The 15631-nt window shown below is 44.5% G+C and overlaps 1 protein-coding gene across 3 annotated transcripts in view; it reads right to left on the bottom strand.

Annotated features, from left to right (window-relative positions):
- The window catches only part of DIS3L2 (DIS3 like 3'-5' exoribonuclease 2), a 197026-nt gene that overhangs the window by 60351 nt on the left and 121044 nt on the right, over nt 1-15631 (bottom strand). For all 3 annotated transcript variants that reach the window (XM_069792502.1, XM_069792503.1, XM_069792504.1), the window contains 2 exons: nt 11083-11190; nt 5379-5612 (listed from right to left, as the gene is read on the bottom strand). In XM_069792502.1, coding sequence (XP_069648603.1) covers nt 5379-5612; nt 11083-11190 — 342 coding nt within the window. The remainder of the gene's footprint in view (nt 1-5378; nt 5613-11082; nt 11191-15631) is intronic.

Here is a 15631-nt window from a genome sequence, read left to right as displayed (position 1 = left end):
TTAAGACATAAGTTCAGATCATACTATTAGGGAAAACATAGGTGCATTCAGTTAACTGAAGTCTATACATTATTATAGCCCTTTGCTGTCCCATCTAAACAGTTCTTTCGACCCAAAGTGCCTTCCATTGGTATATTAATATATTGCATTTTGTGCACAATGACTGTTTAACCAGGGTAGAAATATTTATTACTTCCACGTAGCAAGAAGGAAAGACCTGAATGCTTACTATGCAGATATGAGGCAGGAAATATGACAAAACAATTTCCCATAATTATTTCCAGCAGTCATTCATATTGGAATATTTTAATGGTGATAGCAATTAATCTGTGGCTCTTGAGATTTCCAATTAAATGGCATTAGCAGGAGCAACTGTCTAAAATTATGTGTTTCTGTCCTATCCCATTAGCCACAACTAAAGACGAAGTTTCCCAACATACAGGGTCACATCCTGCACGTACAGCGTCCTCCTTCCTCCTTGTTTTCCATGTGTGAATGGCTTGAGTCAACTTCTCAAAGCTGTTTGCATCAAGTAGGCAGAGTCAGTTCTGAGAGCTTCAAAAACTATACAGAGCTGGTTAATATACCCAGTATGCCACATACCTGGGTGTTTTGGAGCTGGTATTCTGAACACATTCTGGTGTTTGGAGTCTTTTTGCTTGTTTTCCTATGTTTCCTGCAGCAGAAATACTCTAATACTTCAGGAGTCCCACCAACCTTAATGAAACAAAGCTATTGTCAAAGATCACTTGTTTCCTTATTCCCAGCAGCCATGGGACAGGACCGAAGGTAAGGTCTCCAGTGTGGTACAGAGCTACAACAATACAAATTTTCTATCTTTAAGTTATTCAAAACAATAGAGATCCACAGGGAAAAACAACCCTTGCTCAGACAACGAGACAGTGGCACAGCACACAGGCTGGGAACAAGCAGAAGTGAGACCATTTCACTAGCAATTCAACCCTTAAATTTGCGTAACATTCCCATCTTTGCCATTTTTATCCTTTTTTCTTCCCTTTTTGCAAACACCTGCAAAGCTGAATGTCTGTTGCACAGAAAACAAAGAGAGAAGCTATTCTAGCAAACAATTCAATGCCATTAACTGGTCTAATGCAAATGCACTTTAGGTTCTTCTCACAATGAACTTTGGTCAATGCCAACGTTTTGAGCACCCAGGTATAAGTGCGCTGGCAAAGGCAGAATCACCAGCACAACAAAGCCACTGCTCAGCTCACAGACAGTTGTCATAGAGACAGATCAGCATCCTGGGGTATTCTAATTTTAAATATTCACAGAAATCCTTTTTAACCTGTCTTCTTGTAGGCATCTGTCCTCGTGATTCATTTATAAACTGTTGAGGCCAAAAAGAGATCCATTTATCAGCAGGTCTCCTCTAGGCAGGCTGGAGCTAAGGAGCTTTTCTGCAAACTTGATGGTTTTTGTTGAAAGCAAGTTTCTATCTGATTCTCTGGCTAGTGTTTCTAAAAGCTGTGGTTTGGGGAAGTGATCCACCTTCAAAGTAACTGGGCCAGGAAAAAAAAGGGAAAGTTGTGGGTTGTACTCACTTTGGTTTTTAAACCAGGTCAGATCCCTGCTGCAATTTATAGTGCGGGTGCACCACGAGCTGTGAGAGGACAGCACAGGGGTGGCATTTCATGGTCCTGGGCAGGAAAGAGGCAGGGGGGAAACACAGTATTGTAAATATCTGAACATTTTTTTCTCAAAGTCACAGTACAAGGCACCTCTTGCTTATACATCTAAAAGCCACAGCTCTAAATGAGAAGGGGAAGAAATACATTAATCTCTGTCTGTGTGGACAAAGTTTCATAAGCTCCTTAGCTGCTGAAGGTGCAAAGACTTTAAACCTCTAAAACTCAGTGCTCAGCTGCTTTCTGGAGCTAGGAAGCTGGCAGGCAGCACAGGAAACCATAATCTAGGGAAAAAGCCCCAGAAGGGGCCTATGGGGACAGCAAGATCCCACAGAGTGACAGATGTGTGGGTCTGGTTGCAAAGAAGGTCCTCAGACCCAAGGTCTAATGCAGCAAGATTCCCCTACGGACCTCTGCAGAGGCATGAAAGGAACTGGCGGGGGGGGAAGAGTGGCAGGTACGTAGGTTGCCATGGCCAGGATTGAACTGCGGTAGGAAATCAAAATTACACAGCCCCGAAGAGACACATATGTACTGACACAGAATCCACAGATCCTAAGCTTTCAAGACCATGTGCTGCCTCTGTAATTTGTCTCAAGGTCTTCTGTGTGACCCAGATATGTAATTCCCAAGTTATTAAAAAAATAAAATATATTCTTCATCTGTTCAGCTACAGAGATTCCTGCTTCCAAAATTACTGCTAAAAGATAAAACCATGGGCAAGCAGATGCCACTCTCACACTAGGTCATAAAAATTCAGCAGCAACATTCAAACAGGAAACACTCTTCTCACCATGGCACAGCCAGCCTGACACTGCTGCATCTTACTGGAGCCATCCTATGTCAGGTGCAAGAAGTTCCCTGGCCAACCAGTATTTCTGCTATTATAAAGATACACCCATGAGTGACTTCATCTGAGAGATGGTTAGTTTTGGGGAATAAATCCTAAATTACACAGATACTATGGGGGAGATCAATATCATTCCAAAGAGGAAACTGAGGCAGACAGGGAGAGCAGCAGCCCAAGGCCACCACAGCCAGTGGCAAAGCAGGACAGGAGATTCTTCCCCCTGATTTTCTTAATACCAACAGGAAGCACACGAGCACGTCACACTGAAAAATGGGAGGGTAGAAGCAAGAAAAAAAAGTCATCACTGTTCAATCAGGAGTGATCCCAAGGTAGAAGCTCTCAAAAATAATGCAATGTATAGGAAGAGGGCTCACATCCCTTGGAAAAAAAAGCATGGGAGTCATCCATGCCCAGCTACCCCCTCCCTTAAGACTGTGGGATGATCATTTCCTTTGCTCACATTTTTATTTGGAATCTGATAATTCATTGCCCCTAGTTTCCTGCTGGAGTTTGTCTTCCATTGTTCAGGATTTACATTACTCAACAGGAAATCAGTGAGAGGTCCAGCGATTAGAAAGGTGTGTTTCCCATTTGGACCCACCCTTGCTCTCTTGCTCAGGGCTGGAAGTCAGACCCAGTGCACAACTGCATCCATGGGAACTCAGGGAAGTGAGGGATCAAAGGCAGAGGGACTCATCTCCTATTAAAAGGTACAGATTGTTTTCTCCAGCCATACACCGCTGGCCATGTCCAAACACCCATCCCTCACATACTGTTTGTACTCAGGCCTTACAGTAACCACTTCATCCATGTGCTACAGAGGGTGTAGTTTATCAAAATATGACTACCAAGGCAGTACTTGAAAAGAGTAAGTATGGTGAAAGTGTCCCTTGAACCAAAATACACTTCATTCTCAAAGACCATTACTTTCGCTCTGACACTCTTGCCAGGGGAGAGAGATTCTGCACAGCATAAAGTGCCACTTGTGAGATATAACTCAGTTTATCACATTGGTTAGGAACCAGTCTGAGTAGGAATCAGCCCTCTCTGGTGCCCTTAGCAGTGGCTTTTAACCCCGATCTCACAAATGATGCTCCAATACATTCTCTTTAACAGCTCCTCTGTAACAGCACAGAGCAAAACAAAACACAGCTAATCTTTTATGGGGTATTACTGGAACAGGATGCTTCCTTGGCCAAATCCTCCCATTGAAAATGTCACAGCTGTTTTAAAACATATTTTCCCTGGGGTTAGTTTGAGAACAGGTACTCAACTCAGGCACATATGGTGACCGCTCAGGACTACACCGTGACTTGTGGAATGCAGCTAGTGACCTTGTTGGGCCACAGCTCCCAGTCACTGTGGACTGTTGTTCCAACCCAGACATCTCCAAGGCTTCCCAGTTAGCTCATCAAGTGCAAAGGCTGGGTTTTTTTTATGTTTCTCTAGCATTCAGAGTGTGCTTGGGAACAAAAGCCCAGCTTATTAGCCATTGTATGATAAACCTCAAAGAGGGAAGCCTCTGTTCCGAAAGAGGTTTAAGAAAACTCTGCATGATTTCAAAGTGGGAGTCACATTTCCAAAAATTATTTGAATATAATTTGAAGAATGATTATTTCCTTTGAGCAAGGAGGGACCTTGTGCAAATGCCCTTGCTCCAGGCTCACTTATGTGTGCCTAACCAGTCCTCCAAGTCCTCCTACAACAGATGCAGGCAAAATAGCCTCAGACACCACAATGCCTACACCAGAAAGTTTATCCTAAAGTATAACCCCAATCTCCTCTACTGAAACTCAAGATACAAACGTGTCATCCTGTCCATCTTAGACATGGGGAAAAGCACATTGCCTCCTCTTCACAGCAGCTTCGCCAGACTAAGCCACGTGCTCTGTTGGGGAAGGTCACAGATTATAGACACTCCTTGCTCTTGTTGCTCTGCAATGAGTTCTCTAAAATTAGACTTCCCTGCAACTGGAGACAACGCTACTGTGCCGAGTAAAATGGAAGGGTTAACAACACACCTCTTACATACAATAGTCCTGTTTACACATCTTGGTACACTAGCTTCTTTCTCAGCAATATCCTTATGTTGACTCATGCTCATTTTGCAAAATGAAACAATAGAGCTTCCTTATATTAAGAGATTATTTTGTCTCCTGCTCAGGAAGGCCATTGGGTTCTATAAATTACTGGAACCTGCTATCCACAAAAACTGTCAGAAGCCACCTCAGAGCTGCTGAACCTCAAATGAAAAAGTATTTTTGCTCTCATAATCTAAAATATCTGGATCTACTTGTAAAATAGAAATGACACATACCACAACTGGTACAAGATTACTTAAATCACCCCAGACAGAAAACCTCCTCACTAGCATTTCTTTCTCTGAAACACAGCCAACACTTATATGTATTAGCTTAGATAACATTTAGTCATTTTCCCTGTGCAGACAACTGCTATGAAAGCTATGGAAAACATGAGTATTGCAAGCACAGAAATAAATGTGGAGGATGAGCCTTTCACAGTGAAATGTGCACTAAGGCTATCTGAACTGCTTGATAATGAATGACACCGTCATGATTTCTTTCACTGTATGAGTTACTTATGCAGTCCACCAGGGTTTTAGGATTTTGAAAAATGTTGAAAGATGGACCACTCCTTAAAAAACAGGAACTTTTCTCTTTTCATCCTACTTTACTTACTGCTTTTGGTACATAATCTGATGCCGCTCTTAAGAATACATTGGCACATAAACCTGCCTTTCTATTCCAGCCTTGACCTTCCCCTTCAAGTTTTTAGACTGATGAGGAAATTCTTAGGGAGTACAACGTGAAATTGCTTCAGTGGAGAAGAAGCCCCTTACAGGGTCTGGACTTACACACCTGGTCTAAGCGCAGAGCACCGTCGATGAAGCGCTGTTTGCGGAGGTGCTGGGCGATTTGATGCAAGTTCAGCACAGCTTGCTGGATCTCAGCTATTGAGTGTTGAGGGGAGACAGGCGGTAGTTCTTCAGGTGAGAACACCTTCCCAGGGCTTTCAATCATACTCTGTGCATGGTCGTAGCTTAGCTTCACGCAGGAGCAGATGACTGTCCGCCCAAACCATTCATCAAGGATCTGCAAAATTGGAAAGTGTAAATTGATCTGAGGACTTGTTCTTCCAGTGCACAAAATCTTGGGAAGTTGTACAAACCCTGGAAGGAACGACACCAGACCTCATCACTGACTGTGATCTTCAAGAGAAGATCTTCTCGTACTGAGACCACCAGGCCTTTTGCTCATATAGATTCTCTAGTGTCTGGGAACATGTATGTGGACAATATATTCTGCATATACATAGGGAACTGCTTGGATCTCCCTCCTCTACCTGATGTCCCTCTTTCATAGAGCTCAAAGAACTACAGCCCATCCGGGAGCTGAAATCAGCCAGTTGACTCAAAGGTTACTAGGTGCAAGAGTGACAACGGGCAGATATACACATGCAAGAAAAGATCTCCTATCTAAAACACAGCAGATGGTATTCCACCTCTTTGATTAGAGTGTGGCCAGCAGGGCACGAGGGGCTGGCCTTAAAATACCCCGTTTTCAGGAGTACTGCAGGAACCCCAATGTCTGACTAGCACTCGTGAAAGTGCCTGAGTAGGACCTTGGTGGTCTGGAGGTGAGATGGCCAGTCACTGACCCCTTGTTTCTGTGATCATGTCTATGGTCCTAGGCCCAAACTCAAGCCAGGAACCTTTTTGAGCTTCCAAACTATTTTGGATTCTAGAGGAAAATAATCTATAAATCGCCAACAAAATTCTTTTATTTTAAACCAGAAGCCACTCCCTTTTTAAACTTCGTAACAGAACACCAATGTAGAAATAGCAATTCAGCATTATTTCTTAAAGCAGAAAGGAAAATCTATTTTCAGCTGAGATGTATAAGAGAGATCAAAAGCTCATCAAGCCAGTGAGAAAGTGCAGAGGGACAAAGAGCAGAAGGCTCTTCAGAAAAGTCAAAAGCACTGGCATGAGGGCTCTGGAGATGGATGCAGTCTGTGATAAACCATTCAATGCACAAATGCTCAGAGAATGAATGGAGAATTGTAATTCTGCCTTAGTTGCAAGTGCCACCTTACCCCTTCATCAGCACAGCAGGACAAGGTAAATTCTGCAAGTGATGGTGTCCGGGGAGAACCGCCAGCTCACTCTATGACAGACTCATCAAGGACATTGCTTCAGAAAGGCAAACCTTCTTCTTAACAGGAAAGGATTGATCCCCAAGATACCTTCGCTGCCTCCCTCCCTTATGCCCCACAGAACATCTGTGCAGTATAAGTCAGCAGCTCAGAGCTCTGAAAGTCACAGGGCATTTAAGCTTATTTCTAATTAGAAAGTGTCCTAATAGTGGAGAGGCAGCAAGTGATGTAGTGACATCTGATGAAATCTGCTGGACCCAAAAAACCTCCTGATATTAAGCAAGCACGATCTCTGGTGTGGAAGAGGCTGCACCACTCTTTAAATGATCCCCTTCCAGCAAGCTGAAGACTATTAGCCAGTTGGCAATAGAGATACTTCAGACTTCAGTAAGACATGGATGATACTCAGGCACCAAAAAGGTAGTGTTCCTTGTTGAGATGATCCGGGAGCCAGGCTGAGCAGCCTTCATTTCAGCTGAGCACTTTTACAGACCCTCCAGTTGTAAAAGGCAGCTCTTTCAACTTGCTGTTCAAGCATTTTCAGACACTACTTCTATTTCCCTGCTAGTTCCTCCATCTCCAGCTATTAATTTCTGCATCAAAGGTCATTATCAATTCTGGCCCTCACTGTTATATTATTCCACACTAAATATTTTGTGTTTGGAGAGCACTCTCATTTTGCTCTATAAAATAGGTGAGTCAACTCCGTCATGTACACGTGTGTTGAAAACGGTTAAGGACAGGGCACAAACCAGAAGGGTAATTCTGAAAAGAAGCACTTTCCCCAGTCCCCAGGTTACTGCTGAAAGCCAGCACTGAGGCTACATGGTGCTTTCTGCCACTGGCTTCCAAAAGCTCTCTCTGTCCCTTGCAAGAGGTAACAGACCGGATTTCCACCTTGCTGTCTGAACTTGAAGCTTTCAACAAAACCTCATTTTTCTCCTTGCTTAGAAGACGCCAAATATTTCAGAGCTCCGCTCACTTCCTTGTAAGATGAGAGATGCAGCATACTGGGCCCCCAGAATATAACTAGAATGTCAAGTCTCAGGCAGGCTACATTCAGGGCAAAGTGTCAGAACAAGCAGCCCATTAGTAGCAGATATTAAATTTCTTTTATTCCTCTGTTTCCTCAATTCCTTTTTGTGTTCTTGGTCTCTCAAAGGCAACCAAGCAGCGTGATGCAGAGTGCCCAATTTCCATTCCTGCAATGGCTCTAACAGGTGTAAACTGGACAGTAACAATCCTGAGAGATCTCTTATTAACATACCCAATAAACACCTTCTCACCAAGATTGCCTGGATGCATTAAACACGTCACATAGGCAAAGAATGGAGTTTGGACACATTTTGCTCATGCAGTCCAGTAATCCCTGTGTGTGGTGAGCGGAGCTGCCAGACTCAGCCTTGCTGCAGCAGGCTAACTTAACTCTACCCACCATCCAAGTATTTCCTGGAAATGCCCCCCATCTCTGCTTTCAGCGGCCATCCAAGCAGACTTTGGGTAACCACAGCCTTGCATCCCTGGTTTGGAGACCCCACCAGAGAACGGGCAAGCTCCACTTCTGCAGGGAAAGCCGCACAAGGCTGGCTGGCCCATGTACCAGTGGCTGATGGATGGGCAAAGCAGTGCAGAGGAGCAACATTTGGGGGTTGTAAGCTGAGACTCAAAGATTACGCATAGCCCGCAAGACCGGTCTGCAAGGTCTCCCCCATCACGGCAAACCTGGCGCACCCAGACTCCAGATAGAGTACCAGTATCCGAGACATTTCTAGGGTTACGTTAAGGTTTTCCCCAGCATTGGCTGCTTTTGAGAAAAAGCTGTAGTCCCCAGCACATCATGTGATGGCAGTCAGTGTGGCTCAGCTGAAACCCTCCCATTAGCACAGTCCCTGGTGGTACAGGTCTCTTTGAGGGTGTGACATAGCTGTGCAGGAGGCTGAGGACTTTCTCCATGCAAGGCAGTGTCCATATCGTGTCCTGGCTGACGACAACAGTTTTGAGCCTGGAAGACACATTGTTTGTATAGGTTGTTTCAGACTGAAGCAATTTTTCTTCACCACTGGTAGAAGGAACCAGAAGGGCTGTGCTTCAAATATCTGCAGGCAATAACTTAAAAGGAAGAGTTGCATCGTTTGTTTTCAAATATCTTTCTGTTGACTGCATCCGAACAAGAACGTGCTACGTTGTTCCTATAAACGCCCAGCTCTGCTTCTGAAGAACAGCACAGATGCAACAATATGGTTAACGCCTCTGCCCTTGGAAAGTCATTTCAGATACATCATGTCACACTATCCCACTGGAGTCCATGGAGCTATGCGGAGTGCTGCTCAGGCAACGTTTTGTTACACTCAGTGAAAACTAGAAGAGAAAAACTCCAGAACCCAAAAGCAATAGAAACAAGAAAGTGCCTGTCTCTCAGAAAGGGCTAAGTCTGGCATTATTTTTCTAAAAGAAACAAGAATTAAAAATCCCAACAACCTATCAATAGCCACATTCAAGTGAGGAATCTGTGTGGCTTTTCCTTGGGAGATGCATTAGCTCTAGACTTATTTGCTTTGGAACAGTAACAGTGAGAGCTCAGAGCAGCTCTTGCCTCTAGTAGCGCTGTTGGGCTCTGCTTTGCAAGCTCAAGGTTATGATACTGCTGTGCGCACAGGGTGCAATGAAGTGCTCTTTGGCCTCATGCATCCCTCACTGAGGAATGTCGTCTCCTCAATGTCAGTGTTCTCACGGCTTTCCCCCACCAGCTGAGGTTCAAAGGCTGTGTTGGGCCCTTTGACTCACCTCCCTTTCACCCAGCAGAGCCTGGGAGAGCATGTGATCCTGTTTACACTGAGATTAGGCTACAGTAACACCTAGAAATACAGGAGACACATTCTGTCCCACTCAACCCAAGAGATAAGCTCTTAAAAGAATGCCCTGCTGGGCAAAAGCCCTGCAAGCACTTTTCCTCTTGGAAGGAGTAAATTCTTCTCTGGCCTTCACCTGATATTCAAATCAAGTGACCTTGATTAAGACTGCAGTCCCGAAAGGCCTCCTAGGAGAAACCAGTTTGCTGAGATGGCCGTAGGCAGTTTGATTTCCAAGGGGCAGCATGGCCGTGGCCCAGACCACTGCTCCTCCAGAGATCAGCTCCCTGAGCAGGTGTAAGGCTGATACTGCAGCTCCTCTGTTTTCTCACTGGTCAGACTGGGTTGGTCTGAACACTGTTTGAAAAGCAAATAAATGTATATATTGCAGGGGACAAGAGACAAGATTTAATTAAAGGCTTATTTTAATTAAGACTTTACTATTAGCTGTTCAAAGACCAGAGTCAATAAAAGGCCCACCAAGTAGCTACTATTAGAAGGCCTCATGAGTAATCATGCTGCCGCTATAGGAAGTAGAACGCTTTTCACAACGAACAAATAAAACCCACCGCAGTGCCCGAGCAGGGACTCACTGGAGAAATACAGCTATAGGACTGCAACCGTATTTTGCTAAAGCACAAAACAAGATTCGGTATCCTTTAGAGCAGCATGGACAATAATAAGGAAGTAAAGTTAATCTTTGTGAAAAATCACCAAATTGGCACAAGAAATACTCTTCACAGACAGAGTTGTGCATGAGCACAACACTGGTTAAAAAAAAGTAATTCTGAGTACAAAAAGTGTGCTTCGCATAGATTGGAGAGTCCTCTGGTAGTGGCAGTCTTTACCCCTCCTCGATTAGCAAGGGGACCCTGTGATCACCAGAGGTGATTGTTAGGGTTACAAAGAGTGTGGGAGGAGAACAGGGAGAGAAATGAAGACCTGGGGAGAGCTGACAGGCAGCTGAAGGCAGCTTGCTGCACTGACAGACAGCCTCCACAACTGCTCCCTGGAAATAAGACATGCAGAGGATGGAGCTGTGCCTTTGCTGAAGAGCTGTCACACTTTATTTGGATCGATGTAATTTGCAGCTCTGAAGAAGAATGAAATAGTCTGTTTACCAGAGAGTCCACAGAGGGATACTGCCCGCATTCAGTGCATTGCACAACTGCCTATGAGTACAAGGCAGGGTTGGAGTCAGGGGGAAACATCTTGTCCCACCCAAAGCATTAGCTTCAAATTGCTGCTGGAGGTAAGACGTTAAATGGATGAGTGACCTGGCAAGGAGCAGGAAATTCTCCGTTCCTGAGAGTCACACAAATACTTTTCCTTTCCCCACCATGTTGTGAGATTATTCTAGTTGGAAGTTCCATGGTATCTCATCAGTAAGACAAGATACAGGGTCAGTCCTACATCCTCCAGTATTGTTCACTGACTAGTCCTTTGCTATCCACCTGGGTGTTAAGGGATGGCATTTTTACCACTCTGTTTGCAAGAATAGGGGCTGGCCACCGAGGGGGGACTGATTAGCAGAATGACTGTCTGCTACTTGAGGTACCTTGCCTTCTGGAGTCACCTTCCACATCACAGAGAACGTCAGCCTATCTTGCATGGGATTGAGACTGCATAACTCCTCACAGAGCAGCTTCGGAAGCATCGGGATCACCTGGAAGGGAAGGGAAAGGAAGAGAAGAGAGTCTTGGTGAAATATGGGCTTTTAGTAGAGACCTGTCTGTAGCCAAGCTTCCCTGACCAGTTGGTAAAAGACAGGCTCAATAATGGACAAAGGAGAAAATGCATTAAACCTTCAGGATCACATTCTCTGTGGCAGGAATGGCTACGCCATAGCTCTGGGATGCATCACCCATGCCAGAGCTACATTACATAGTGAACAGCATACTGGCACGGAATAACTAAGTAAACCAAATCCTCTGAAATGAGAGGAAGTCAGACATGGCTAAGGCCACCAACACTCACATCAGCCCTGTCCCTAAATGAGACCAGAGGGACCTGTCAGTCTGCAACCTGGGAATCACTCCCGGTGCTCACCTCCAAGGAATGGAGTAAGCATCCTGGAGCATCCTGCATCCTCATTATGCAAACACTTCACTCTGCAGCTTTTAAGGTCACAAAGTTTGCCCTGTTTTCCACTTCTTTCCCACTGCCAAAATGGCAGTGGGAAGAATGAGGAAGGCTCAGCACATCAGGAAACTTGATGTTGAAGAAACATGGTCCTAGCAGTCAGGAGCTCAAGAGCTTGGATTTGGGAACTGTGTTTCTTGCTTTGACACTGAATACTGTGTAACAAGGCAAGTAATGCAAGTCTTGCTCCCTGCAAAGCATAAATGAAACTTCTCCCATGCATCACAGGAGTGGCGCATGGTTTTAATAAAAATTGAGCCATGCTTTGTAGCGGAGACAGGAACATATAGATGTTGGTGAGATAAACAAAAGCACCTGTTTTATGACTATTGAACATGGTGTTTGCAAACAGAGGGAGAACAATTATTATTTTACTATACTCAACTCTGTTTGAACAAAATGTCAGCCAACAGAAATTTCTGGCAGGGATTTTTTTAACCTGTGTCCTAATTCCTTACAACTAATCAATATTTCTGCTGCTGAACATTGAATTACCAAACCACAAATTACTCACCTGACTACAGCAACAAAGCAAAAGCTTTGGGGCATATTCACACTAGAGCAAACCTGAGCAGCTCCAAGTGTTTCTACCATCCCTGAGTTATTTCCCAGGTGAAGTCTGCAGTAAAGATAATATGTAGCAGCTGTTTAATGAAGCAAACCTAATTATTAGAGTTTCACACTCTTATTTCCCTTCTCATTATTTACCTTTGTGAAGAAGCAATAACTGCCCTCAAAGAAGAACCACATTACTCCTCTTGTTTATTTTGAGTGGCAATGTGGGCTGGTGCATTCCAGAAAAACACAGAGAGAAATGCCCTACTTGGTTGCTGTAAAATATTTTAGATATTTAATTTAGTTTCCGTTTTGATTGCTCTGTGTGCCACCCTGTAAATATAGGACCAGCAGGAAGCCAACTGGCATGCAAACCCCAGCTCTTCCAAACTCTGACACACCTATTTGGTGATTTCAGAGACAACTTTTCCTACCTGGATTCCAGGGGTACTACTGTTCTTCAAAAGAGTAAGAAAAAAAGTCTCAGGTGTCCATTTTCTCCTCAAGTGCACACATTTTGTATTTACCTTTTGCTTTGAAGGAAAGACTCTTAAAATATTTAATCACATTTGTGGTTTGGCACCAGATGATGGCTATAAATCCATTCTAATTGCAGTGCATATTAATGCCAAAAGGTTAACTGTACAGCCTGTGACTGTCAAGGAGTCACTCGCAACATGAATCAGCAGCACTAGTTCAGCTGGAAGGTCACAAGGGCACAGATTATGATAAGCTGTTTCCCGCAACACAAAGGCCGTCAACTCTGTTATTCCAGTTGTGAGCAGTATGTTAACAATACTGGTACATTAATAACTCACAGATCCAGTACGTGAGCTCTGCCATGCTGCCTGGAAGGACCTACACCACAAAGTTATAAATTTAGCATGAGTGGTGCCAACCCATACCAGAAAGGAGAGAAAACAGCTTTATAGACTATCGGAAATCCCTGCCTGCCTAAGATCACCCATGACCACCATGAGACCCTGAAGTTCAGGTCATAGTGAACAAAGTGCTAGTAATTTAATAAAAGCTCCTGTGCCCTTTTCCACCCAAATTAAAAGCTCCAGTTACTAGCTTTTCTCTCTCTCCCCCTCTCTGTGATTGATTATCTGATAATGGTCTGTACTTATTGAATATTTCTGTGCCTTAGCACACCCTCTTTCCCTTCACATCTCCTGCAGCAGTAACAGTCTGCTACAAAAATGCCTACATGAAACCTGAAATCCCATCCACAAAGAACAGCCCGAACAAAACAACAGGATGCTTGTTTTAAGTGTACTTGAGCAGGATTAATATCCAATTCAAGAGGCTATAATTTTATGGAAGGGCTTTCAATGATGTGAAACACAAGCAAAGCTTTAACTCAGATCATAAGTACGGCACTAAACACTCACCAAGCAATTAGCTGTTACAAACCTACTGTTAAATAGGGAAGCATCAACCCACGTTACCCTTGTTTTGCAGGAGAGAAACTTTAGGCAAAGTAACTTAACCCAAGCCATGGAGGAAGCGTCACAGGAGAGCAAGAATTCAACCTTTTCCTGGGCTCAGCAAGTACATACATAAGACAATGTGACCTTGCATTCAAGGTATTTCAATTTTATCTACCTCACTGAATTAAAAGAAGAAACCTGTTTTCAACACCATGACAGTCTTGGCTAACTGCCTGCCTCTGCTTTAAGATCACGATTCCTCTTCACACTCTACACGGAAAATAAACCAACTGTCACAAAGCAGAGAAATTTAGGTTATAAATACACATTTCCTTTTTCCTTAACATGATATGGTCACAGGCTGAAAGGATTCTTAGTAGTTGCAAGCCCAGCATTTAACATACAAAGATGTCACAATTGTGTCACACTGGGAGAGCGAGATGTTTCAGGAGTTATCCCAGGGGTTGCCCAGAAGGAACTTTTGCAATAGGATTATCTCCATCTCTTTCTGAAGGAGACGCCTCTCTGAGAGGAGATTTCCCTAAGTACGTCTTTAATGCCTAGATTTGCAAAATATCAGAGTTGCATAGCATCACCTCAAATAATCCAGAGGTTGCCCGGCATCTTTTAAATACTTTGCCCTTCCCGTGACTGTCTGCCAAGAGACAGCAGTGTCTGCCAGCTGCCCTGTGGATTGCCACGGCACACAGAAATCCAGCTAGCTGAAACGCTGCCGAGGGTTATCACCTCCAGCGTGAAGTGGTTTCCTTAGCAAATTGCTAAGGATGTGCCTATGTTGGGGATCACATCATTCAGCTTGATTTTACTGCAGGTGAAAATAAAGTCACCTCAGCTTATACAGGGATCATAAAGCTAGAACAGGGCAGGTGTATAAATGTAGTTGAATCTAGAAATGCAGTTGGAGAGACCCAGCAGGGCTAGGGGAAAAAACTTTCACAATGAAAAAAAGGACCTACAGCCCCCAGGAAATCCTTTCTAATGAATGTATCATAGAAAACAGGGCTGAAGAAAGGCTTTGGTGGTGAGAGCTTGTCTGGTTTTCATCCCCTTCTATCAGTCAGACTAATAAAAGACATCATCTCTCCCCACAAGCCCAGCAGGGCCCAAGAGATACTGGAAAAGGGCACTTCTTTGAGTGAAAGGCAGATATCCACAGTGCTCGCAGCTGTGGGTCTGCATTTCAAATCAAATCACAGAAAAAGGATTTCTCTCCCCCTACTTCCAAGTCCCACATGTGAAATCTCCAGTGCTACTGTATCCGGCTTGAGACTTAGTGCTCTAGCACTGCCTGACAGCCTCCCTCCACGTTATCGGCTCTCCCCGCAGGCAGCCACATGTCCCAGCTCACCAAAGCGGTGGGCAGCTAGGGAAAACCAAAGTAAGCGAAGGCACTGCTGGGGCTGGGGGGTTTCCTACACATCATTGTCCCAGCGTGGACACATGGACCTCTAACCAAGGCTGGCCACACTGCTTAGCAGCTGGCTCCTCTGCATGGTGGACTCGCTTTGGACATGGGAAGATCTAACCTCCTGCTTGTGAGAGCCCTTGGTTTTGTTTTGGTTTGCCTCTTTGGCTAATAAAGTGCTTCCAGAAACCAAATGCGAGTTTCCAGGCTCAGACTCATTCCTAGGGAGCTGGGCAGTGGGAGGGAGCACATGCATACTGGGATGATAAAACTTCCCGTTCCCTTTAAAATCAGAAACATCTGCTGCAGCCAGGACTGACTCACCAGCCAGGTTCACAGCAGGTTAGCCAGGGCAGCTCTCATCAATGGACTCGCTGTAGCAGCTTTTCAAGGAACGGAAGGGGAAAATCGATCAGTCAACCAAGGGAAAAGGGAACAAACTCTGGTTAAGAAAACCCCCTTATTTTCACAAAGTCGCACAGACAGCTTTGCTCCCTTCAAACAACCTCATTCTGCTGGCACCCTGCTTTGGCTGCCTGCTCAGGCTTGGT

Source organism: Haliaeetus albicilla, chromosome 9, assembly GCF_947461875.1.
Source record: "Haliaeetus albicilla chromosome 9, bHalAlb1.1, whole genome shotgun sequence".
In the NCBI taxonomy this organism is placed as follows: Eukaryota; Metazoa; Chordata; class Aves; order Accipitriformes; family Accipitridae; genus Haliaeetus; species Haliaeetus albicilla.
Note: the sequence above shows the minus strand (reverse complement) of the source record. Positions and strands in the feature narration are given on the sequence as shown.